Source organism: Leucoraja erinacea, chromosome 15 (assembly GCF_028641065.1).
Source record: "Leucoraja erinacea ecotype New England chromosome 15, Leri_hhj_1, whole genome shotgun sequence".
NCBI classification, from domain to species: domain Eukaryota; kingdom Metazoa; phylum Chordata; class Chondrichthyes; order Rajiformes; family Rajidae; genus Leucoraja; species Leucoraja erinaceus.
This window is the reverse complement of record NC_073391.1, coordinates 18,992,762-19,019,057: the sequence shown is the minus strand read 5'-3', so window position 1 is coordinate 19,019,057 and position 26,296 is coordinate 18,992,762. Positions and strand designations below refer to the sequence as shown.

The 26,296-nt window shown below is 39.6% G+C and overlaps 1 protein-coding gene across 10 annotated transcripts in view; it reads right to left on the bottom strand.

Moving 5' to 3' along the window:
* LOC129704011 (fibroblast growth factor receptor 2-like) overlaps positions 1 to 26,296 on the bottom strand; it is a 169,368-nt gene that overhangs the window by 75,710 nt on the left and 67,362 nt on the right. For 2 of the 10 annotated variants that reach the window (XM_055646815.1, XM_055646821.1), the window contains exons 1-2: positions 19,720 to 20,707; positions 17,151 to 17,386 (exon numbers count right to left, since the gene is read on the bottom strand). In XM_055646815.1, the coding sequence (XP_055502790.1) occupies positions 17,151 to 17,316 (166 nt within the window). In that variant the 5' untranslated portion in view covers positions 17,317 to 17,386; positions 19,720 to 20,707. The other 8 variants (XM_055646822.1, XM_055646820.1, XM_055646816.1 and 5 more) reach the window with 8 other exon arrangements.

The window sequence follows — 26,296 nt, the reverse complement described above, 5'->3', positions numbered from 1 at the left end:
GAAATTATCAGACTTCCGTAAGACCAGTGCAGCCCCCAAACCTCTATTCATCAATGGGGACTTTGTGGATAAGGTCTCAGACTTCAGATTCCTGGGCATACAGATTACGGAGGATCTCTCCAGGACTACAAACACCACCACAGCAGTCAAGAAGGCCCAGCAGCGATTCTACTTTCTGAGGATCCTCAGGAAAAACAACCTGGAGGAGAAGCTGCTGGTGTCCTTCTACCGCTGCTCCATTGAGAGTGTGCTGGCGTACTGTATAACCACATGGTATGCCAGCTGCTCTGCAACGGACAGGAGAGACCTTCAAAGGGTCATCAACACCGCACAAAAAAATCACTGGCTGCCCACTGCCTTCCCTTAATGGACATCTTCAGCTCTCGTTGCCTTGGCAGGGCACCCAACATCCTAAAGGACCCTTCCCACCCTGGACACAACCTGTTCCACCTGCTGCCCTCTGACAGACGGTATAGGTCTTTCAAAACTCGCACAAACAGACTCAGAGACAGCTTCTACCCCATAGCCATACGTGAACTTAACAATGCAAAATAAGAAATAACACTCACATTCAACTGAATGGTTCTACCTCAGCTGCTATTGTTATTTATCTGTAATTTTTTTTTTAATATGTATATATTTTTACCTTTTCTTATATATTTAAAATTGCTCTTGTGAATCGCACCGTGGGATTGACTTTTAAATTTTGTTGTACTATGTGCAATGACAATAAAGAGATTCATTCATCCATTGTACTTTTGCAGCAGGGAACATTCTGTTGAAACGGAGGCAAAGATGGGATTGATTTGTCTCATTATGCCAAACCTAATTTGCAAATGGCTTAAAATGTTGTATCAGAGAAAGAAATTGCTTAACATATGATCTTTACCTTAAATTGTACTATTTTGTTCAAGAGATCATGTGAACTAGTGTAAAAGAAGTGTCCAAAATCGCAGCCCCGTGACACTATCCCAACAAATGCAAGAGCTGCTAAATTATATAAACTTCATTCAACTCTAGTTCAGGCCACTTTATGTCTCTAACTTCTTACCTTTGAAATTATGTCACTGACTGTGCACTTTAGAGCGTCACGTGGATGAAAGGTGCTATAAACATGCTTTACCCTTTGACAAAATAATGACCATCTCCACACCACTTCTCTTCCCCACTCCAGTATCATTCAATCCTCCTGCATTCCAACTATCTATCGATTTCTGCTTTGAATATTTTCTATAAATGAGTGTCCACAGCCTTCTGTATTGATTTTAAATATCTATCTATATTACTAAAAGTAAGATTGTGACCGCTTTTGACTAACTGCGATGTGATTTCCAAGAGAACGTCGCTACTTACGGCCGTCATTTTTGGCCACCTCGTTCAGAGCCCCCCTCCACCGGACTGGACCGGAGGATTTTTTCAATCGATTAAAAATCAGAGAGATATTAATGCTTTAAAAGATTGCCATTCTCTCTGCTGCCCCTGCTGATGGGAGGGGGGAGGGACTATAAAACCCGGAAGTGGTGTGCCTCACTCAGTCTCTGCAAGATGGAGGAAGTGAGAGGGTCACGTCTCTCTGAGCTCTGAATAACAATTAACACGTCTACTCAACTGTGAGTGCCATTAATGTGGTTTGAAAATGAAAAAATGGTTGCTTTGAAATGCTGCACTGCAAAAAATGGCTGTTGTTGGTGGTGGTAACTGCTTTGAAAGGCTGCACTGAAATAAAATGGCTGTTGTTGGTGGTGGTAACTGCTTTGAAAGGCTGCACTGCAAAGTAATGGCTGTTGTTGGTGGTGGTAACTGATTTGAAAGTCTCAACTGCAAAAATAATGGCTGTTGTTGGTGGTGGCAACTGCATTGAAAGGCTGCACTGCAAAAAAAAAAATGGCTGTTGGTGGTGGTAACTGCGTTGAAAGGCTGCACTGAAACAAAATGGATGTTGTTGGGTGGTGGCAACTGCTTTGAAAGGCTGCACGGTAAAAATAAAATGGCTGTTGTTGGTGGAAACTTGACAACTTCCAGTTTGCACTGAAGATTGATTTTAGATAAAATGCTACCACTTACGGCTGTGATTTTTGTCTATCTTACTCAGTTCCTCGCCACTCATCAGGTGCAGAGGATTCTTCCCATCGATGAAAAATAAATGTGTTATTAGTGTTGAAAAACGGTTGAGAATCTCTCTCCTGTCAATCATGCCATGAAGGCTACGCCCCTTCCAGTTGGAGGGGGAGGGATTATAAAACCCGTAAGTGTGGGTCAGTCTCTGCAAGATGGGGGGGAGAGAGAGGTCACGACTGTCTGAGCTGTGAATCAACTGAACACACTGAATGTCTACTGAACTGTGAGTGTGGTGTTTATGTGGTGTTTTGTGTGGTTTTATGGTGGGTTCACCCTGCTTGAAATGGTATGAAACTGCATTTGAATTTGGTGGCCTTGCACCCTGCTTAAAGTGTTATGAAACTGCAATTGAATTTGGTGGCCTTGCACCCTGCTTGAAGTGGTAAGAAACTGCACTTGAATTTGGTGGCCTTGCACCCTGCTTGAAGTGGTAAGAAACTGCACTTGAATTTGGTTGCCTTGCACCCTGCTTGAAATGGAATTTCAAGAAATAGCCGTGAGTCAACTGCTAGCCCACCAGCTATTAGTGAGCTGCCAGCACATCAGACTTGAGTGACTGAGCTGTCACCCCAAGATTCCATTTGGCCAACAATGTCCATACTAACATGTCCCTTCAGCCCACAGTACCCATACTAGCACTCCAGAAAGCGCCCCCCCTCCCCAGACTGGCCACCAATATTGGAGAGGTGGAATATTGCATTGGGGGACCAACCCTCCCGTGTGAACATGGGATCCAACGGGTCCCACTTAGTCTAGCAAATTCTAAAGATTGACCACCTTGAATGAAGAATTGTCTCTCGAAATCTGACCGACATGAGCAACTTTGACTGTGTCCCCTAGTATTATCTTCCACCTAACAGTATCAAGCACCCCATATCCCAAGTTACCACTGACAACAGAAAGCTCTATTGAATGCGAACCCAATTTGGTGTGTTCTCGCTTCCCTTCCCTTCCTTTCTTATTATGGGTATGTGGGAGCATTACGCATGGGCACAACGGTAAATAGTAATTATTTTTATTCTGTTTATAACTAGTAAAGAATGGAAAAGTAAAAGCAAATTTCCCTCATGTACAGCCACACAACAAGGACGTCTGAGAATTCCTATCCTTTTCATTAAACTGCAGATGGATGTAACTGCAACCTTTTCTTCCAATTACTTTTTTTCATAATTGAACATGTGATTGTCTAAACTGGATTCAAGAGCTGTTTTGTGCATTGGAAATAACCAGATTACTTTCAAAATAGACTAGCATTTCCTGACAATTCTTTTTGTTTCTCAACGATAAAGAAGGGAGTTCAATGTCAGAATTCAGGAGATGGAAGGAGTCTCAAGGGTAATCATTCTGCTCATTTACATCACTTATTCTCGAACACTTCTATTAGGAAAGATAAATATAGTTTTACTTCTCAGGCAAAACCGATGTCAGTGACTTGACTTGACTTCACTCCAGACTTGTAACTTATGAAATGGCTGAACCACCCTATGCTGTTTAAGAAGGAACTGCAGATGCTGGAAAATCAAAGGTACACAAAACTGCTGGAGAAACTCAGCGGGTGCAGCAGCATCTATGGAGCGAAGGAAATAGGCAACGTTTCGGGCCGAAACCCTTTTTCAGTCTGAAGAAGGGTTTTGGCCCGAAACGTTACCTATTTCCTTCGCTCCATAGATGCTGTTGCGCCCGCTGAGTTTCTCCAGCATTTTTGTGTACCACCCTATGCTGGACAGGTGATGTTCAACAATGCTAAGGAGATCTTGTTTGGTTCAGCTTGCATGTCATTGTTTAGTTGACGGAGAATGCTAACAAATGTCTGGTACAGTCCAATGTTGAAGGTTCTTCATAACATAGAAACATCAAATTGTTGCAGGAGTAGGCCATTCGGCCCTTCGAATGCACCGCCATTCAATATGATCATGCTATCATCCAAATGATCATCCATCTCAGTATGGTACCTGCCTCCCAATGATTGCCACAAGGGCCACATCTAACTCCCTCTTAAATAAGCCAATGAACTGGCCTCAACCCTCTGTGGCAAGATTCCAAACCTTGGTCAATGGAATCAAAAGCTTTAGCAAGGCCATGCACAGTGGTTGGTGCTGCTTGGATTTGTCACACGGTGAAGGCCATATCCACTATAACCGTTGATGCTTAGAATCCGTATTGCACTTTGTGGGTGGCTAAACTACTGGGAAGGATTCACTTAAAGAGAATCCTTGCGATGGTTTTCCCTATGGCAGACCGCATAATCTGCACTCACTACAATCAGAATTTTCCCTTCCTGAAGATGGTTGCAATTACACATTTGTTCCTGGGATCCTCCGGCATGGTTGCCTCTTCCCAGGTCCAGAATCTATGCATTATTCTTCATCAATTAAACATTTTGATACTGCTTGAATTATTCAATTTTTATGAAATGGGCATATTTTCCATTACTTATTTTCCTTTACAAAGCCGCCAAATGTTTATTACAACAGGACATTTAATATTTCTATTTACAACTGACTAAATTAAAGCTCCATCTACATTCAATATTTTTTAAGATAGCAAGAAACATAAAAGGTGATAAAATAATTTATTTGCTTATTGATCTTGATCAGTCTAGTTAAGTGTAAATTATCTGTAAATTACCCCGCCATTCAAAATGGGTACGTTAATTTCATCTGTGAATGCTATTTGTGACATTGCCAGAGAAAAAAATATAAATAAGGAAATGAGAAAACAAGCCTGGCATTAACAATCTATCCAATGACTTTAACATGCATTCAAGGAAGCATTGAACATCTGCCTTCTGCATTAGACATCAGATCGTCAGTTTTTTTTAAAGATTCAAAACATGAACTTGGCTCTGTCTGCTTCAAACAAGGATAAAGTTTAATTCATTAAAATCTGATGAATGATGAAACAGGTTTCAACGGATTATGTTATCAATTGAAAATCCAGAAATTACAAAATATTGGGATATCCTTTGCTTAAAATGCATGTTGTTGTTTTTACAATACTTGTTTATATAATGAATGTTGACAGAACTTCATGGAACTGAGGTTAAATTGTTACTGAGATTGATGGTGCAAGGGAGCGGCATTACAGGCAGCTGATTGCCTTTCTACTCGGCTCTTGTACTGCCTGGCTCAAACTCCTCCAAACCATTCATCCTATGAAGAGACCTGCATGCATTATACACAAACAACAGGAAGTAGAGTCTTTGAGTCTTTGTCATTGTTCAGTTCCCTTACAGGTCTTGATAGTGATGTTCAACGGTAGATCCTATTTAAACCAGCATGTACATTAATTCTTTGCTTCAGCTGTCTATCCTATTGCATTATGAATGATGACAACCTACTAATTTAACTTTAAACTATTCGAGACAAACTGATAAATGAACTAACCACAAATAAATAAAGAACCATTGATCTCATCTAACCACTATGATGGATGCCTTTATTGTGACGTTCATAGGTGAGGTCTGGTGATAGATCAAAACCCACAGCCCAGAACTACCGAAGTTCTTACAGAAATTCAGCCTTCAACACAAAGTAAATAATCGACTAAAGATGGTTAAGAGGTCAGCACTTAGAATGTGTGCAGGTGCCAGGGAATTATGACAGCCCTGTGCAGGAATCAAACAATAGCTGATATTTAAAAATCCAATAATTGTCAATCAATAACAGTGATAACTTAGATCAACAAAAGCTTGAAATACGTAGGAAGGAACTGCAGATGCTGGTTTAAACCGAAGATTGATACAAAAAGCTGGTGTAACAGCGGGTCAGACAACATCTCTGGAGAAAAGGAATAGGTGACATTTTGGGTTGACTCCCTTCTTCAGACAGAGTCAGGGGAAAGAGAAACTAAAGATATAGACGGTGATGTAAAGAGATTTAGAACAAATGAACGAAAGATATGCAAAAAAGTAACGATGAATAAGGAAACGGGCCATTGTTAGCTGTGTGCTGGGTGAGAACGAGTATGACTTGGGTGGGGGAGGGATGGAGAGGGAATGCAAGAGCTACTTGAAATAACTTAAAATACATAGTTAATGCTGTTTATCGTATATTACCGCTGAAGTCAAGTGCAGTGAAAGCTGCTAAACCATGAGCCATTCTCTGACAATGTACTATCTTTGAAATAGCAGAGGTTTATGTAGAGGCTGTGCTCATCCATTGCTCCAGCTGCCATCCTGATCCTATGATTGCCTGTATTTCTGCTCAAATACATGGTTATGGGATGGGCAAATGTACAAAGCATGTTTGCCAAAGTTAGTTTCACAAGTGAGTTAAAAGAAATAAAATAACTATTGTTGAAAAAAAAACACCACTCCTCCCTATCGCACCACCCAAAATGAAAATCGCGATTTTTATTAAAAAATGAAACCTCCTCCTTATCTCACCCCCCCCCCCCCCCACCCCCCCACCACAATGAAAAATTGTGATTTTTCTTTAAAATAACCTAAACACAATGTTAGCTGTGAATGAAAATGGAAGAATTTGATTAAAGCTGATTTTCTTTGGAAAATCTCGATTTTGTATGCAGATATGCGGGATCCCATTGTGACATTGAGCGCTGCTCACGGGCAGAGCTAGTGGAAAAGTGGTTTGAAAAGTGATTTTTGTAAAGTTTAAAATGTCAATAAACTTATAAAATACACCATCAATCTGAACTAAACTTGTTTCTTTTACATCCCAGGACAATGGTAAGGTAGGCCAAAATTGTAGTGCTATCGTTTTGCGGGGTACTGGAATATCGCACACACATCAACAAAAAAGATGAGACTTTTAGTAATATATAAGATAGATAGTTAATGACCAACTTCTATATCTGACTGCATTACTGAATTTGAGATGGTTTTCTCTACCCTTAACCATACTATTGAGAGCCATCTCATCCTGGTTTGACTCATCTTATAGCAGAGCTTTGGTTTGACTCCTCACAAAGGCTCTAAGGTAGGACAGTTGCCATAATAATGACAATGTTTTTGGAAAACACACAAGTCGCTGTCATTAATGGTCAGAAGAGCTGTACGGTGTTACATTCCGTGAAGGTTGTACTGACAATTCTTTCCTCTTCACACTCCATTCATTCACACACGCATAACATGGTAAATAACTAGGGTAGCCTGGGAATTTGCAACAGTTATGAAGACTGGAATCAACATTCTGTACCAAGTGCTCCATTCCATGCTGATTTGATGTGATTACATCACATTAGTTTATGTCTAAATCCCATTTTTGTAAGTTTGGACTCCGTAGGCAGACACCATATATACATTACAAGACTATGCTATCATGTTTGAATCTGTTGAGCAGAGAAAAAACGCTTGGCGGCTTTATTTTTACGCACCACTGATCTGACACTATCAACTTCATAGCTGCCAAAATGAAGTCCAAAGAGGCTTCAACCATTATTTATGTTTGAAACTGTCTATTTCGCATTTTTAATAACTCTGTTCAGCATCCACAGACTTCATAAATAATAATTTCCCTTATTTGGTACTAACTTACCTTTGAATATTTTGTCTTCTTGAGCTATCATTGCATTTATTCCTGTACATCGTTGAAGTGACGATACAGACCAAACTAAGTGTCAAATGCTTTAATCTGTTTTTCAATGAAACATTTTTGACAGCAAACTGCTACAAACTCCTGGCATAACAGTATAATATCTTTATACATAGGATATTTTAGTCAAATAGTCCATAATTTTCTTTTTAAAATAACACCAAAAATAAGAGTTAATTATTTTTAGAGCATTTTGACGAATAACATTTTTCCCTTATCTCCTGAACGGTCATTTAAAAAAAAAATAGTAATGTATTATAGTTTGATGCTTTATTTATTTTGGAATTCCTGTGCAGCATCCTGGGATCAAAGGAAGCACCCATCAATTTTATCCTTGGTTAAAGGAAAACATTATAATAAAACACCCAAAAATGAATTAGGTGATTTAGTCTTTCCCTATTTTACAGATTAAGCAGTCTTTTTGCTAAAGTTCCCTCCTTATTTTAGGAAAACCTGCAGGGCCTGAATATGTGTCAGCCATAGCCTACTGCAATTCCCTTGAACAGGAGAATAACCCAAAGGACCAGAGGGTCAAAAATTCTTGAAAGATCAATTTGACTGGTATTTAATTTCATTTCTACAGACAAGGTTCTCTGCTCCAGGCTGAGTTCATGGAAATGAAAGGGAAGGCTAATGCCAGACAGTTACACTTATGCTCAACACCTAATCTAATACCACAGTAGCATGTAGTCACAAATGTTTATGCAACATACAGTGCCCTCCATAATGTTTGGGACAAAAGATCCACCATTTATTTATTTGCCTCTGTACTTCACAATTTGAGATTTGTAATAGAAAAAAAATCACATGTGGTTAAAGTGCACATTGTCAGATTTTAATAAAGGCCATTTTTATACATGTTGGTTTCACCATGTAGAAATTACAGCAGTGTTTATACATAGTCCACCCATTTCAGGGCACCATGATGTTTGGGACACAACAATGTCATGTAAATGAAAGTAGTCATGTTTAGTATTTTGTTGCATATCCTTTGCATGCAATGACTGCTTGAAGTCTGCGATTCATGGATATCACCAGTTGCTGGGTGTCTTCTCTGGTGATGCTCTGCCAGGCCTGTATTGCAGCCATCTTTAGCTTATGCTTGTTTTGGGGGCTCATCCCCTTCAGTTTTCCCTTCAGCATATAAAAGGCATGATCAGTTTGACTTGGTCACTCAAGAATTGGCTGTTTTTTAGCTTTGAAAAACACCTTTGTTGCTTTAGCGCTATATTTGGGATTATTGTCTTACTGTTGAATGAACCGCTGGCCAATGAGTTTTTAGGTATTTGTTTGAACTTGAGCAGATACGATGTGTCTATACACTTCAGAGTTCATTATGCTACTACAGGTGCACAACCTTTTATCCGAAAGCCTTGGGACCAGACACTTGTCGGATTTCGGACATTTTCGGATTTCAGAATGGAAGATTTTTAGCGTAGATTAGGTAGGTAGCGCGGGCGGCTTGAAAAGTCTGGAGCGGCTGCCTCCTCCCCGGTGACTGGGAGAATCATTGCATAAATGTTAGTCAGTTAGTTTGGAGGGATTTTATGTGGTGGTTGTGGAGTCGGGGTGAAGGGGGAAATTTTAATTCTTAGTCCCCTACCTGGTCGGCGACTCCCAACCTCGCGGAGCTGGGGGCTCCGTCCGGCCGCGGGCGGCGCCGGTTGTAGCTCCGACCCCGGCAACTCTACCCCTGGCTGCGAGGCGCTCCAAATCCAGCGCGGCCCGCGGCCGGACGTCCCAGCTCCGGGAATGTCGGGAGTCGGCGGCGTCGCGCTGGGATACCAGCGGGGAGCGGGCAATGCCTTACTGGGTCGCCGTGCGGCAAGCTCCGGAACGCTGTGGCCGCCGACACACAACATCGCGGAGCGTCGCTGGATTTGGAGCCGCGGAGCTGGGGGCTCCGTCCGGCCGCGGGCGGCGCCGGTTGGAGCTCCGACCCCGGCAACTCTACCTGGCTGCGCGGCTCCAAATCCAGCGACGCTCCGCGATGTTGTGTGTCGGCGGCCACAGCGCTCCGGAGCTTGCCGCACGGTGACCCGGTAAGGCATTGCCCGCTCCCCGCTGGTATCCCAGCGCTGCGACGCCGCCGACTCCCGACATTCGCGGAGCTGGGGCGTCCGGCCGCGGGCCGCGCTGGATTTGGAGCGCCTCGCAGCCAGGGGTAGAGTTGCCGGGGTCGGAGCTACAACCAGCACCGCCCACAGCCCCACCGGCCACAGCGCTGCGGAGCTTACTGCACGGCGACCCGGTAATGCATTGACCGCTCCCCCGCCTCTCCGACCAGGTAGGGGACTAAGAATTAAAGTTTACCCCTTCACCCCCCTTCACATAAAAGCCCTCCAAACTAACTGACTAACATTTAAGCAATGATTTACAGATGTTTAAGCGTCTCCCGGTCTCCAGGGAGGAGGCAGCCGCTACAGTAGTACAGACCTGGGTTGACCGTGGGTCGTTTTGGGTCAAGTTTGGCGCCAAACGCGAGCTTTGGTGCGCAGACGACATCTGGAAAAAATGGCCGGTTTTCGGAGCTTTTCGGTTTCTGGAACACCGGATAAAAGGTTGTGCACCTGTACCAGCAGTTGTACCATCAATGAAGATAATTGAGCCAGTACCTTCAGCAGCCATACATGCCCAGGCCATAACATCCCCACCACCGTGTTTCATAGATAAAGTGGTATGCTTTGGATCTTGGGCAGTTCCTTCTCTCCTCCATACTTTACTCTTGCCATCACTCTGATATAAGTTAATCTTTGTCTCAGTAACTGTGGTTCTTTTACATCTATGCTCTTTTAAGTGTAGCTGGCAAACTGTAACCTGGCCATATTTTTTGCGGCTACCCATGTTCATTTTGAGAGTCTTCTGTATTTCAGTGAAGTCATTGCACACAATCCACAAATCCACACCTGACTCCTGAAGCGTGTTTCTGATCTGTCGGACAGATGTTTGGGGATTTTTCTTTTTTATAGAGAGAATTCTTCTGTCATCAGCTGTGGAGGTCTTCCATGCCCTCCTTTAGCGATTAGTAAGATCACCAGTGCTCTCTTTCTTCTTAATGATGTTCGAAGCAGTTGATTTTAGTAAGTCTAATGGTTGGCTGATGTTCTAACAGTTTTTTTCTTGTTTCTCAGCCTCATAATGGCTTTGACTTTCATTGGCACAACTTTGGTCCTCATGTTAATAAACAGCAATAAAAGGGTCCAAATGTGATGGAAAGACTGGAGGGAAGACTAGGTGACGAGAGCTCTCTTATACCTGCATTAAGGAGGCAATTAAACACACCTGAGAAATCCCAAATGCCTGTGAAGCCATGTGTCCCAAACATTACGGTGCCCTGAAATGGGGGGACTATGTATAAACACAGCTGTAGTTTCTATATGGTGAAACCAAAATGTATAAAAATGGCCTTTAATAAAATCTGACAATGTGCACTTTAACCTCATGTGTTTTTTTCTATTACAAATCTCAAATTGTGGAGTACAGAGGCAATTAAATAAGCGATGGGTCTTTGTCTCAAACATTATGGAGGGCACTGTATCTATTCTTTGTTTATGGCTCAAATACCTAAAGCTACACCATGTGAATCAAATCACACTCAATATCAGAGAAAAGCCAAACCTCTGTTAAGGAGAATATCCATGGTATAATTCTGGCCCAATTATAAAAAGAAATATCAAAAATCAACTTTTAACAGGATGAAAGGAATACCTGCTTTAAACTTGCGACAAATTGAAGACTTTACTGTCTAATTTGTGTTTTAGTTCAATTGAAAAGGAATGCCAAGAAATGTGTTCCTGTTCAGGGGCTTAATAATCAATATTGAAAATCAAAAACACTGAAATGAAAACAGGAAGTGGTGGAGACGGTGAGCGGGTCAAGCTGCATCCATGGAAAGAGAAACTGTTAATGTTTCAGGTTAAAGATCCCTCATCAGAACTGAAAAAATGAGGTAAAGAATTCATTTTAAGCTGCAGAGATTGTGGGGGTGGGATGAAAAAGAGAACATTAAAATACTTGAAACAGTCATTACTTTAGTTCCACATCGGGTTGCTTCGTCAACTCTGCCTCCAATATACTAACAACTGAATTGGAGCTACTTGCTATGTTCATATCAAACATAAAGATATAATTACTTGGGCTGCTAATTTTTATGGTTCTCAGCTTCATATCATCCATCTCTGACTTTTCCCTCCCTTTCTGAATTTCTCTGTCTCCATCTCAGTTGATAGGTTGGGAACAGATATCCATTATAAGCCCGCAGACTTCCACAGCTACTTCAATCATTCTTCCCGCAACTGTACAACACAGACATTCGAGCAGTCCATTGAGTGCTCCAATAACGATATCATCCTTTATTCTTAACCATGGCTTCCCCTCTACCATTGCTGACTAAGCCCTCCTCCGCCCCACGACTCTGCTCTCACTCACTCTCCTCCCCGCCAGAGCTGGGATAGTGTTCCTCAAGTCCTCACCTTCCACTCCACCAGCCTCTATATTCAATAGACGACCCTTTATATTTTCTGCCTTCAACAAAATACCATTACCAAAATTATTTTTCCCTTCCCTTTCAGCATTCCAAATGGATTGCTCTTTTTGCAACTCTCTAGTCTGTTCTTTCATTTCACTAACCATTACACAATGAAAGCACTGGTGTTGCCTTCTGCACTTATGCAGAACCTGACGATTGCAGGAACATCGCCACTAACGTCCATTGTGCCCTCAAATTTACTTGGACCATTTCCAATATCTCTTCCCCTTTTCTTAATCTCCTTGTCTCCTTCTCAGGAGACAACCCATCTACTACAAAACTATGGACATCCATAGCTAGCTAGACTATGTCTCCTTCCACCTCGTCTCTTGTATTGTGTTTCCCGTTCAGTCAGTTTCTCTGCCTCCGTTGCAATTGTTCTTAAGTGAGGCTTTCCTCTCCAGGATATGCAAAATATCAGGAAATACGGCTTCCCCCTCCACTCCCTACCCCACCACTGTGGTTGATCATGCTCTCACATGTGCCTTTGGCATAAGCACCTTTGCTCCTAACCCACCTTATCCCAGAGAGAACAAGGGTAGAATCCCCTTATTTTACCTTTCACCCCATCAACCTCCACTAGCCTCTGCATACAGCATATCCAACATTTTGCCAGCTAGTTCAAGTGAGTTTATTGTCATGTGTCCCTGATATGACAATGAAATTCTTGCTTTGCTTCAGCACACAGAACATAGTAGGCATTTACTACAAAATAGATCAGTGTGTCCATCTACCATTATATAAATATATACACACATGAATAAATAAACTGATAAAGTGCAAATAACAGATAATGGGTTATTAATGTTCTGAGTTTTATCCGAGCCAGGTATAATAGCCTGATGGCTGTGGGGAAATAGCTATTCCTGAACCTGGTCATTGCAGTCTTCAGGCTCCTGTACCTTCTACCTGAAGATTGCAGGGAGATGAATATGTGGCCAGGATGGTGTGGGTCTTTGATGATACTGCCAGCCTTTGAGGCAGCGACTGCGATAAATCCCCTCGATGGAAGCAACAATGGGATCCCACCACAACTCACTACCTCCCCTCCTCACCCCTTGGTGTATTCCGCAGGGACTTCTCGATGACCCCCTAGTTTGCTCACCCCTCACCATCCATCCTTACACCACCCTCAAACACTTTCCCATGCAGAAAGTAGAAAGTGTACAAACTATCCTTACACCTTCATTTGCACATCTATCCAGGGATCGTAAAAACTCTTCCAAGTCAGACAGAGATTCACCAGCACCTCCATTTATGTATGAACAAGTCTACTATTGTATTTGGTGCCCTTGATGTGGCCTCGCTTTCTTTGGTGAGACCCAAAGCAGGTTAAACGACTGCAATGCTGAACACCTGCACTCAGTCTGCTGTGGCCATCATGATTTCCCACTCGCCAGCTATTTTAATTCTCTTTTTAATTCCCACATTGACTTTTCTGCCCTTGGTCATCTCTACTGCCAAGACAAGACCAAACGCAAGCTAGAGGAACAGCACCTCATATTCTGCCTGGGTAGTCTATAACTAAACCGTACGAACATTGAATTCTCCAAACTCAAATGACCCACGCCCCAATGTCTCTTCATCTCTCCACCTATCTACCTTGTTCTCTCTAACAACCCCTTTTTCCCACAAACCCTCCTGCCCCCATCACCTTGTATTCCTCTCCCTCTTCCACACACTCCTCTTATGCAATCCTCTCCCCCTATTGTTCACCCCCTCTTACTGTTGTTCCCATCTGCCACCACCCCTCATTCAGTATCTTACATCTTCCTTCCCTATTGGATGCCAGAATCTTTAATCTTTTGTTCTCTACTGATCATCTCTCAGCCTTTGCCAGTATCTCAATCATTCTCCCCCAGTTGATTGTCTCCTGCCAATCAACCCCTCCTCCACTTACTTCTCTTTACTCTTTCAGTCTAAATATTGACGATCCATTTACGTCCCACACATGCTGCCTAACCTGCTGAGTTTCTCCGGCTGCTCTCTTTTTATGTTCATTCACAATTGTCCTGCTCATGGTAATTGCCCATGCAACCACACCTGCTCTTTTACAACACTATTCTAACAAGGCTCAATGCAGGTAGCATTGAAGAATAGCATCATATCTTCCATCTGAGCACATTGCAGCTTATAGGTCATAATGTCAAACTCAACAATGTCAAGTGCCTTGCGTTCTCAGTTTGTATCAGAACTGGCTCTCGCTACGGACTATGCCTAATCTGTTGCGCATTTTAAACATTTTCCTTTTCTATTCAATTCTCTAACATATCTGACCTGCATTTCACGACTTTTTCATGGCCATTTATCTGTTTTCTCTCTCACTAATAACCCTCAGTAATCTATCGGCTTTGGAAATAGGCTGTAAGCAAGGTAGCTCTGGTTTCATCCTGAGATTTTCCATTTGCCCTCTGTATCTTGCCTCTGCACTCACTACAATTCAAAACTGTTTTCTCTTTTTTTTTCCAGTTCTGATGAAGGATTTTCAATTCTTCTGTTTCTTTTTTACAAATTCAGCCTAACCTGCTGAGCATTTACATCCATTTCCATTTCTATTTATGCTGTGAGCAGACACTCTGTGCTCTACTTAATGTCCAAAATTCATTTCCATTGGCTTTCCCGAAAAGATTCTGAACTTCATTGTGCACCACTTGTGGGAGCAAGGTGTCAAGTGGATATATTTATCACAGAAATAATAAAAAAAATCATTCCCAGACTTCCGACTTCCAGGCATATAAATTCAGGTTCTTCCAGCCAGGAAATATGCAAGCACGGAAGATTAGGACTGAGAGAATTTGCAGTGTTATGTTGAAACTGAAGTATGCAATCTAAATAACAATGTATACAGTGAAAATGAATATATTTATGTATGAACAAGTCTACTAAAAATTTGTGTAAGAAAGAACTGCATATGCTGATATAAATCAAAGGTGGACAAAAAATGCCAGAGTAATTCAGCGGGACGGGCAGCATCTATGGAGAGAAGGAATGGGTGACGTTTCGGGTCTCTCGTTTCCCTTATCCCTAACCAGTCTGAAGAAGGGTCTCGACCCGAAACGTCACCCATTCCTTCTCTCCAGAGATGCTGCCTGTCCCGCTGAGTTACTCCAGCATTTTGTGCCTGCTATAAATTTCAGTTTTCACAAATCTGTCTGTAAACAGTGTATGACTCTGAAGTCACCCTCAGGAACGTACCAATCTGCTACACCATGCAGTCACAAGACAAGGGCCAGAACTCAGTTCTCCACATGGGGAACTTGTGATTTCAAATGTTTCAATTTGGGCAGCTGCCAAGTGGAGGCCAGGCATTTCCCCAAAGAAAATGGTAGGGAGAAAATCCAATCTACCACACTGATCGCTTATTACAACTGCAGCCCTCATTGTTTTTCATCATCTTTTAATTTGATGCAGGAACACCATCCTCGCAGGGCAGAGGTAGCACGAGTTTGATCTCCCAGTTTTAAATATTTAACAATTAACTACAATTATCTATAAAACCAATTATAGAATTAAAATAATAACAACATTTAATAGCTACTTGGACAGGTAAATTGAGGGGAAACGATTAAGAGAGATATGGGCTAAACACGAGCAAAAGGGATTAGTTTAGATGGAGCATCTTGTACGACATGCACGAGATGGGCTGATAGGCCTGTATCTGTGCTGACTGGCTCTAATGAAAAGCAGGCATTTTAGCAAATGAAAGATTTCCTCAAGTATTTAATGTTGAAAGACATTCAATATTTGCGAAACACATCTCACCTTATAAATGATAAAATTAAAGCTCCATTCCAGATTAACAATATTTAGTGGTCCTCCCCCACCTTGCATTCTGCTTAAGACAATCAAATGACTATGACAGCTTCCTTGACCAGTTGTCTCCCACACCAAGCTGTCACTAAAATATCTCTAAATGCTCCAGTTCTGAGCAGAAAGAATGTAACACAAGACTCATTAACTAGTGATGAGAACCTAACTGTTCTCCCAATATTCTCAGATTACCTCCAAGCAAAAACACTGAGTGCAATTTCCCTCAACTGTCGACAGACCCATGGATATATGTCTTCATTCAATTCATCTCTCAATCAGTTAAGAAAATCTAATTTAGTCAAAGAATGGCATTGTGGCTCTTTGGTAACAATCAGTATGAGATGCTGCTTTGAAACTGCTGTTTGTAATGAGTTGCAAAAGCCTCCCAGATCATTGAAGGATGCGCCAGACTAGCAACAGATGTCCTGACATTCCTTCAAAATTTCTAGAGTTTTTGCTGTAATTTAGGGAACTTTACCAGTTTAAATAGTAAATCCTAACACTCACGGTTAGAATGTAGACAATCAAATTCACTGACTTCATATTAACATTGTGCCTATCACCATCAAACATCAGAGCTGATCTGAAGAAACCTTTTCAAATCAATCGTGTCTGCCACAGACTTGGTGGGACCACTGCAAGGACTCAGATTCACTAGCAAAATAATTATCAATTCATATAGAAAAAAGTACGTTGAAAAACAGCCAAAAATAAATTACACTATCTGGTGAATGTTATGAAAGAAAAATGCTATCACCTTCTTCATGTATGTAAATTTTGTATTTCTTCCCTATGGGGAAATTAGGAACTAAATAAAGAAAAAAAATAAGCAAAAGTTGAAAATAAAAACACATTTTTTCAGACATTGAATTTTCTACAACAAAACCACCAGACAGTATAAATTTGGCACCCTCAAAAGCCAAAGTTCAAAATTGCTCACGAGTGAAATCTTTGCAAATAATTTCAGTTGTCGTCCAGTTTGCAAGTTACCAAATTAAAATTATTTACTTGGGAAATTAAAAGAAAAATGGGAAGCATTTGGGTATTTAATTAGATATTCAACTAGATTGTTCTTTTTCTTTGATATAATCACACCTTTGAAATCAATTTAGCTTCGAAATCAATGACATTTAGCTTACCTTCTGCTTCTGTTTCTGATGCACCATCAGCAGGTTTAAACTGTGGCCGTGCTAGACCTATTGCTGCCATGGTTAACATGGCCCAGCAGACTAAGTAACAACTAGGCATCCTGTTAGTGAAGATAGCTTTTCTGGTGCTGGAACTCCATCTTGACTCTAATCCCATCTGAATTCCTGTATATAGGCATGAAAGACAAGTATCCTCTTCTTAACCGTATAACTCCTCACTTGAAAGGCTGCAGAAATAAGAATTAGCTTGTCAGTTGAACGTTTGTGGAAACGGTTTTAATCAGCAAATATGAAAATAGTTATTTTCACACTGCAACAATAACAATCATTATAGCAAAAAAAATATCATATTACACTTATTTCTGCGAAAAGTTGCAAAAGAAACTTAGAAGAATTTACAAAAAACATGTATACTGTTTAAGAAAAAACTCTGAAAAACTATTCTAAAAAATGTTTCATTTTTATATTTCTGCAGAATCACACTTGGAAAGTAGGAACCATTCATCATGGATTCAGTGAAATGAATAACAAGATTAAACGATAGTAAGATTTCATATTCTATGATTCTTCCTGTGCTTTCTTCATTTAGTTTCACCTTTGTGTTCTTGCTGCAATGGAGATTTAAAAGAATCCTACTGGAAAATAGGCTTTGAACTGCTCCACTAAACATACAGTGTTTTGTTAGAATTATGCAGTTAAACTGACTGCAAGCAATCCTTGAGTATTTTTTCCCCAGTTGGTATTAGAAATGAGGATGCAAACAATGAGTAGGGCAGTCTTTCTGCAGAAGCACAGCATGGGAGAGTGCATTTGCACATACTACATCCTGAGTGATGCATATTCTGACCCAAGTCAACATACAATTCAAGATATAAAGCCGTGCACATTAAATCAACTGAGGGAAATAAAATATCTGCTCAAGAATAAATGTCCGTGATAAATATGCCTCCAAACACTACGGTTAAATAAAGCCAACAAAACCCAATTTAACAACATACCTGACCAAATATTAGTTGCGTTTAATTACTGAAACAGAATGAAACACAATTCAGATACTGGCTATTCCTTACTGGCCTGACAGTATTAATGTACATCACTGAAAAATTAAATTAGCATATACTGTGTTTTTCTGCTTATGAGAGTTCCATTCTGATCAAGATGAAGTTACTTAGCTTAAAAGCAAAGTATTTTACTTCAGGGAACTCAAATATCTCTGAACACATCTTGCTTACATGATGACTACACGGAACAGGTGATCGTCAATTCAAAGATCAATATACTAAGAAAAGAATCTGACTATAATGCCCTTGCTATGCCACAGTTTCAGATGGAACATATACTGCTAATGAATCACACATTTAGCGAGAGAAAATCGCAAACAATCTCACTCAATGCTAGAAGCTTTGCATTTCTGTCAAATGAAATTAATAAAAAAGATTCTGCTATTTATGGTTTTGAAGCAATTAGATTTTCTTTCACTTTTTCCTTCTTCATTTTCCATTTAATATATTTTTAGTAAAAAAATGTTGTTCGGCTTGATTAACATACCTTTAGATAATTAAACCCAGTAAAAGATAATTTGAGTATTATAAATGACAGAAATTCTAATCCTTGCATTTATATCCATATAAGTGTTTACTATAAAAATACATCTTAATGGTTGGCAGTTGGTCTTTTCATGTTTCTTGGAGTTCATTTCATACTGATCAAACCTATCACTTAACTGTTCCAAAGTTTAGACTACAATTAGCTACAGTTCAAACTTTCTTTATTTTAGAGCTAATATTTTCTATTTCTTTTAGGTAATTAATTCTATTCAAAGTATTGCTTTTCCATTGAAGGAAGTGGTAGATAAGTGTGGTAATAAAGAAAAAATTACAGTTTCATATCACACCTGAATAAATAATTCAAAACATGACTAGTTTCTTGACAAATTTAAATACACTAAAATTACCACATTATGAAAAGTTTATAAAAAATCACATCACGGAAATAATTGGCCTTACACTTCAGCTTAAATACGTTAGGCCAGGCTCAGACCGTTCAATATTGGCCCCTTGCAGAAACACATAAAATGCACAACAATCCTACACAGTTTCTGATACAGTGAAAGCTAGTCTTTTTGAAAGGGAACTTTGTCTCCCTCCACAGACTACATTGGGGAGGAGCTGTCAAGTTAATTTGATTGATGGCCTCAATGCCACCCGCTCTGCAAGCCATTTTCACCTCATCACATACCTGCCCAAATTATTCTAAACATGGGAAAGGCGGCGAGGCTCAGAGAAGTACTGCATTCCTTCAAGCTAACAAAATCTCCATGTACAATTTACAAGCGAGCACTTGTTTAGCAGTGACTAATGACATTTAACTTCAAAAATAATCATCAGAGTCATTGTTATTGTTCAGCTAGTTATATTGCATTTTATATCCCTATCAATATTACGTTCAAACAAAGCATGAAATAAAAAGATACCGTATTTCTGATGTTAAAGGTTACATTCTCTTTCACTTTCTGGAGTACAATAATTGCTTTCAATCCAACACCACTTAGTAGAATTACCTTAACTACTCAGCAAGAATATGACCCACGTACCCCACAGCAGGCGTATGCACAGGATGAATTAAAGCAAGGAATGTGGGTTCCCTCGGGTAGTCTTCTGGAAACAGTTGTCCCTGGACTACTTGGATCCAACTGCCACGGATCTCCGATGAAAAATCAACTACTTGAATCAATGAAAACATGACCCAAACACACACATCCAACATGCGGCTCTGGCAGAATGAACACGGGTATCCATCTCTCCAAAGAACTCTCTCGTATTTAAAAAAAAAGAAAACTAAATTACAAGAGATAACAATTCTCTTGACAGTAGTACAGTAAGAAAGCAAAGAGGGCAACAACACAGAATTAAAAGCAGACTCGGCAGCCCTGGTTTTGGATACACTTCATTCACAAGCTCGCTGCAATCTCAAAAGCCTTGTGGTGTCTGTAAATCTTTTCTCCCTCTCTCTCCCCTCTTTGGTCACTCCCCCCTGTTTGTAATCTGAACCCGTTCCTGAACTGAGCTTCATCATCAAACAAGCACAGCAAACTGCCTCTGCCAATCAAATCACTTTTCAGTAATGTTTAACTCTGTGGGCCAGGCTGTAACTCCTCTACTTCACAGCATGTAGAACTTGGCACACATTTTGCTGGCATGCCCCTCAACTCAGTTTAATCCCAACACATGAACAAATATTTGAAAGACTAGTAGCTGCTGCATTCATATAGCAAAAACGAACGTAGGAACAGGAAGCACAAGACAATGGGGCATTCATTAACATCTACCTATTAGTACAGAATGCACTATTTTGGTTGCACAATGACAAGGCAGACAGCATTTTTTTCCTTTAACAGCGATTCAGGGAGTTTACTGCTTTAGTCTGAAGGACAACAATCAATCAACAGCAGCTCATTTAGGTAAATGGTTTACCATTGAAGCAAAGTTTGGCAAATTCTTAAAAGGAACAGTAATTGCACAGTGTGGAAACTAAAACAAAAGGGATGTTCGTAATAAAAAAAATACAAATAATGAACAGAGTAAACAATTTCATCACGATGAGGAAAAAAAGGCAGATTGCTGCAAGCTTGGAGAATCTTTCACACTAATTACGTTTTTGAATGGAACCATAATCTATTCACTGATTTTGAAAAGTGATTGGCTGCTTTGGAACTCCTTCAGGGTTCCATTGAATGTGAATGGTATAGCTAATAAGCCCATTATTGAGCCCCCCAGTGGAGTGTGAATGGACAAATAGACACTAGTCAGCGGATTAGGGAGAAAGTGCAGTAAAGCCATCAGAGGCTCAAGGTGACAGTTCAGCCTGCAAAGAGAACAATGGCCAAGTCTTATCCAAAAGCAGGGACTGACAAGGACCCCATTCAACATATCTTCACCTCCCTATAGGAGATCCATTATATTTTGTCTTTCTCTGACAAAATATCTCAAGTAGCCTAAACTCCTGAAAGACCCCTGAGACTTCCTTTAAAAAAAATGCCGCTATAAATTTCATACTGAAATGTCAAAAGGCAGTCAGGACACTAATGGGAGGCGGTAAGTTGAACAATGCTCTACGATAACAAAGTGCAGAGATATTCTGGAATTGCAGGTTATCGATTAACCATTTAATTGGGATGCTGATACATTTGTCATACTACTGGGAAAGCAAGAAAATATTGATTTGGTACAAGAATATTGTTACGTTAACCACCCTGAATGTTTTACTTTGAACAATTATTCAAATGGGACAAGAGTACAGAATACATTTTCATTTCTGAAAAGATTTGCTTTTACAAAAGCGGTTTATCAAGCACACACTTGATACTCATAAAACACGCACCACAATCAATGCAATTTTTTCATCGTTTCCGTGAAAAATGAAGAATTATTTGGGAGCATTCAGAAAGAGGCATTGTCCCACTTTCATGATATTTTGCCAATGTGCCACTCTTTAATGTGAGCATGGACAGAAGGAACTAACAGATTATTCAACTATTAGAAGCATCACATTTCAAATTCTTCTCTGGTCACCAATAAAACATGCTAATTTCCCGGCTGGAGTCATCAAACAATTCTTAGGAACATGGACACTGGCTTGTTACTTTTTAACTTCTGTATTCAGAAACCTGAAGCTAATTGATACAGTGTCCATCCCCATCTGGCTAAAGTTAATTATCTCAAACCAAGTTGGGATTCAAATCTGAGGCCATTCCGAATCAATTTACAATAAAATTGTTAACATATTGAAAGCTCTTGGAGCAAAGCAAACATTTCAAAACCAAAACCTGGCTTTTCTAATGGAATGTCATAAAACAAAGGTTTAATATCAAATAAACAAAAACATCAGGTTTCAGACTGCTTTTTTCCCCAACAAAGGCATGATAAAGAACCTTACCTTACTCTGAAGGTAGACACAAAATACTAGAGTAACTCAGCAGGACAGGCAGCGTCTCTGGAGAGAAGGAATGGGTGATGTTTTGGGTCGAGACTCTTCTTCAGACCGAAGAAGGGGATACCTTACTCCGAGCAGGTCTAATCTAACTACATTTTAGCATGCTATGAAGCATGCCACTATATTATCCAAGCAGTCAAGATACTTTAAACCCATTCAGGCAATGGTGCCAGAACGTCTGAGCCAAAGCCTATTCCCACAAAATATATATATAGCGTCTTTTAATCTGCAATTAATAACTTCAAAAAGTATATTTTGACAGTACGGGAGTGAGTGGTGAAACAAAAAAAGGGAGGAGCCTTCAAAATGTAAAATATTTCTAAACATTGCGAGCTTATACTGAACACCGTGTGGTTTTGGACCTGATACAAACAGACCCAGTGGTCTCAAGTTCTTTTGGGGTTATCGTGGTCCAAGACCAATCAAAAGGCAAATATTCTTCAAACAATTGCAAAGGGATTGAAATGCAAAGCAACTGTTGTCGTGGAATCTTCAATGTCAAACTTTATGATAAAACTTAGAAAATTACTGGTTACAAGTTAAAGATTGATATGGTATAATGACAGAAATTCAATGTGTCAATAGAACAATTTATATCGTCCACTGATTTGAATGACAATGACATTCTATCATGGTAAATCTGGTACATTTTTTAATAGAGTACCACTCAGAATATTTTATACATCGTTGACCCATTAGGGTTGATGCCATATAAATATCGGATGCACATGCTTGAATCCAGACTAGAAGTGCTTGATCCAATTTTGAGTCAGTCGGGATTTCACCCACAACGGATTGTTAACCTGACCTCACAAAGAAATTAAGGAATCCAAGTTTTAGAAAATGCACATGTACACACAGGCACACACCTGACATGCAAGTATAAAAGAAACTGGCAGACATTTTTATTTTCACTTGAAAAAAGGTCATTATAAACCATAGCAAACCAGGGCTGCTAAAAGCCCAGTATGTGGTATAGGAAATGAATGATCACAAACTAAATCAGTACAGGTCTGAAGAAGGGTTTCGGCCCGAAACGCTGCCTATTCCCTTCGCTCCATATATGCTGCTGCACCCGCTGAGTTTCTCCAGCACTTTTGTCTACCTAAATCAGTACAGCTTGCCCTTCAACCTGTTTATCAGCATACTTTAATATGCAATAATGCACGACAAGTTTCAATATTCATTTACGTTAAAGGAAATTTGAAGACCAAAAGTTAATGAATGCTACAAAAGACAACAAGAAAAACTTCAGTGACTGTATGCAAGCCAAGCTAATTCTTTAAAAATAAATGGAAGGAATGATGGAGCTGGGTGCTAGGAAAGCAGCTGTGTTTTTGAAATATATTGCTCACAACATTGTCAATCAAATCAATGGACGATATAAATTGTTCTATCGGCACACTGAATTTCTGTCATACCATTAGAGGCTTTTTATCCTATGCTTGATTCAAATCCAAGTCAAGAGCAGAACATTTGAAAAGATCAGCTGAATCAGCTCCTGAATCACAAATCTCACACTAGTTCCAAGCAATGGATTTTTTTGCTCCAGATTCCAACATCTGCAGTCCCTTTTGTCTCCAAGCAATGGCTCACCAGTTAGCTGCAAACGGCAAGAACAATGTTCTTATTTCTCCTCAGATTCAGATTCAGATTCAATTTTAATTGTCATTGTCAGTGTACAGTACTCTTGGCCACTGGCAATGTTTAGTGTATTTCCACACATAGATATTCTTCTTATCAGAAAACAGCATGTAATGCATGTGCCTATATTTCTGATGTGTGTTTCAACTGTGCATATTTTCTCTCCAAAACCTCAAAGTTGAAGAATTATTCCCCAAATCACTTGAATACTAAATGGTGAGAATAAGAAATGATCAGATGGAAGATAGTTGCCAAAAACGTTAGTTGACGTATTTTATAGACAAAGCTTATTGAAGTATTTTTATTTTTTGTGTTTATTAATAAAGTCACTACTTTATTAAAAAAAAACACATAAAAACTAGAATTGTCTCCATTGTCCCATAACTGGCTACTCAATGGTTGGTCTGCATGATTTCTCTCTCATTCTCAAACCTTGTCCATCTTGTTGACAGACAACCCATGTGGAATGCAATTGAGTCTATATTTTTGCTTCTGTGTCGTTGTAGAACAACATCATGTACACCTACAAAAACATCACTCAAACCACAAGTATGTTGATCCCCTCCCTGCGTATTAAAAACTAATAGGTGGTAGATGTTTGGAGGAGGAGCCTGACATTATATGTTGATTTTGAAATGCCGATTACAACTCCAGATGTGTCTAGTTTTGGAACGTCAAACATTTTTCCTCACATATAAAATATGCACAAATGTTGCCCACATTCAACAGTAGTATTATATTAAAAATAATCAACATGAAACAGACTAATTGGTTCAATCAGTTCATACCAAAAACATATTATTGTCCAATTGCATTAATATTCTTTTTTTCTAGTTTTAGACAAAGAAAATATACGATAGAAACAGACTGCTCATTCAGTCTACAATGTAAACAGAGTTGTGATGACACCACCTCAACCATTGAGTTGGAGGTGGGGCACATGACTCACAGAAACCTAATGTGCACCACCAAAATTAATTTTCTCTGAAAACTAAGTCTAATTAAAGAGTGAAGAAAACAGAAACTGTAAAACATAGCCTCATAATGGCAGGGTAACTCCTTTTAAAAATCCAGCGAATGGAAGATAGCTACATATATATCAAGTGCATAAAAAGATTCAGGATTAGTTTCAAGCCTAATTTACAAGAAAATTATCTTAAAATTACCACCTGTTTATCCACAATGCAATCAATGTATACAGGTTAGAAAAAATGTCCATTACAGAAATTAGTTGTCCGAAGAAGTAGTGGAGATGTATGTAAATCTACAATATTTTTCACACAATGATCAAAATTATCTCCAATTTACGGATTGTTCACAATATATATTAAACAGCACCATTCGTTAACTCAACCTTCAACAAGTCCAATTTATTTCTCAATTCTCAAGCCTCTTGTTGCAACATATTAATATTCAACATGAGTCTCGGATCTAGTTTCACTATCTAATTTTGGAATTTAATACTTCAATTTGATATCTTTTTAGTCTCCTCTTTTCCAATATAAGCATTCCTATTGCCTAAAATCGTTTTGCATGGTTCAATCCTAACATTTGTTTTGTCATTCATTGTCATCCTTCCAAGACATAATTGCCCCATTGTCCTTACCTGCGATTATTACTCAGAAATGAAATATCCCTTGAACTGCATACCCAAGGGACTAACTCTACTGAACGTTTTTCCTTCCATTATTTATTATGTAAAGGTATATGTGTGTTATGATTGTGATTATAGTTTGTTTGGTTGTTTGTCTTTTTGCACAAAAGTCCGCGAGCATTGCCACGTTCATTTCACTGCATATCTCGTATGTGTATGTGACAAATAAACTTGACTTGACAAATTCTTACTTCACATTTGTACATTGTCCTAATGGTGTAAAAGGCATATTTCACTAAACACCCAAATTTCTCCATATTCTGTTGATTTACAATTGCCAACATTGCCCACCCCCCCCCGCCCCCTCCCCCCTCCATAAATTAACCAATATATATCATTATTCTGTGATGCCTGTGTGATTGCTCAGGCTTTTTTTGCCATTTACCAGCGGCTCCACCCAGTGGCGCAGCCAAAAATAACAGCTGAAAATACAATGCAGACTCAAGGTGTCAAAATCTGTATTAGTTTTGGGCCCGTACAATAAAGACACAAAAGACTGATAATGGTGATCTTCCTTCTAAGGGATTTCATTTCATGTAGGTCAATCTCTGATTAGAGGTCTTTTGCCTAAAATATGAACTGATTCCAGCTACACAAATGCTTCTTGCTTGTCCAGTTGAATATTTCCAGTATTGTTTTAATTCTATGCGGGAAGTCTGTATGTACATATTTAATAAGTACCATAGCCATTGTACAATATAAATACCATATTTTTTGTCATTTAACATTTAGATTTTTAATGGATCTCTCATTAGTGGAGAGATACTGTTTTTCACACTGCTTGAAAATAATAGATTTCTTATTCAAAAAGATAACAAAACTGTTTGGAGTGTTATTTTGATATTTC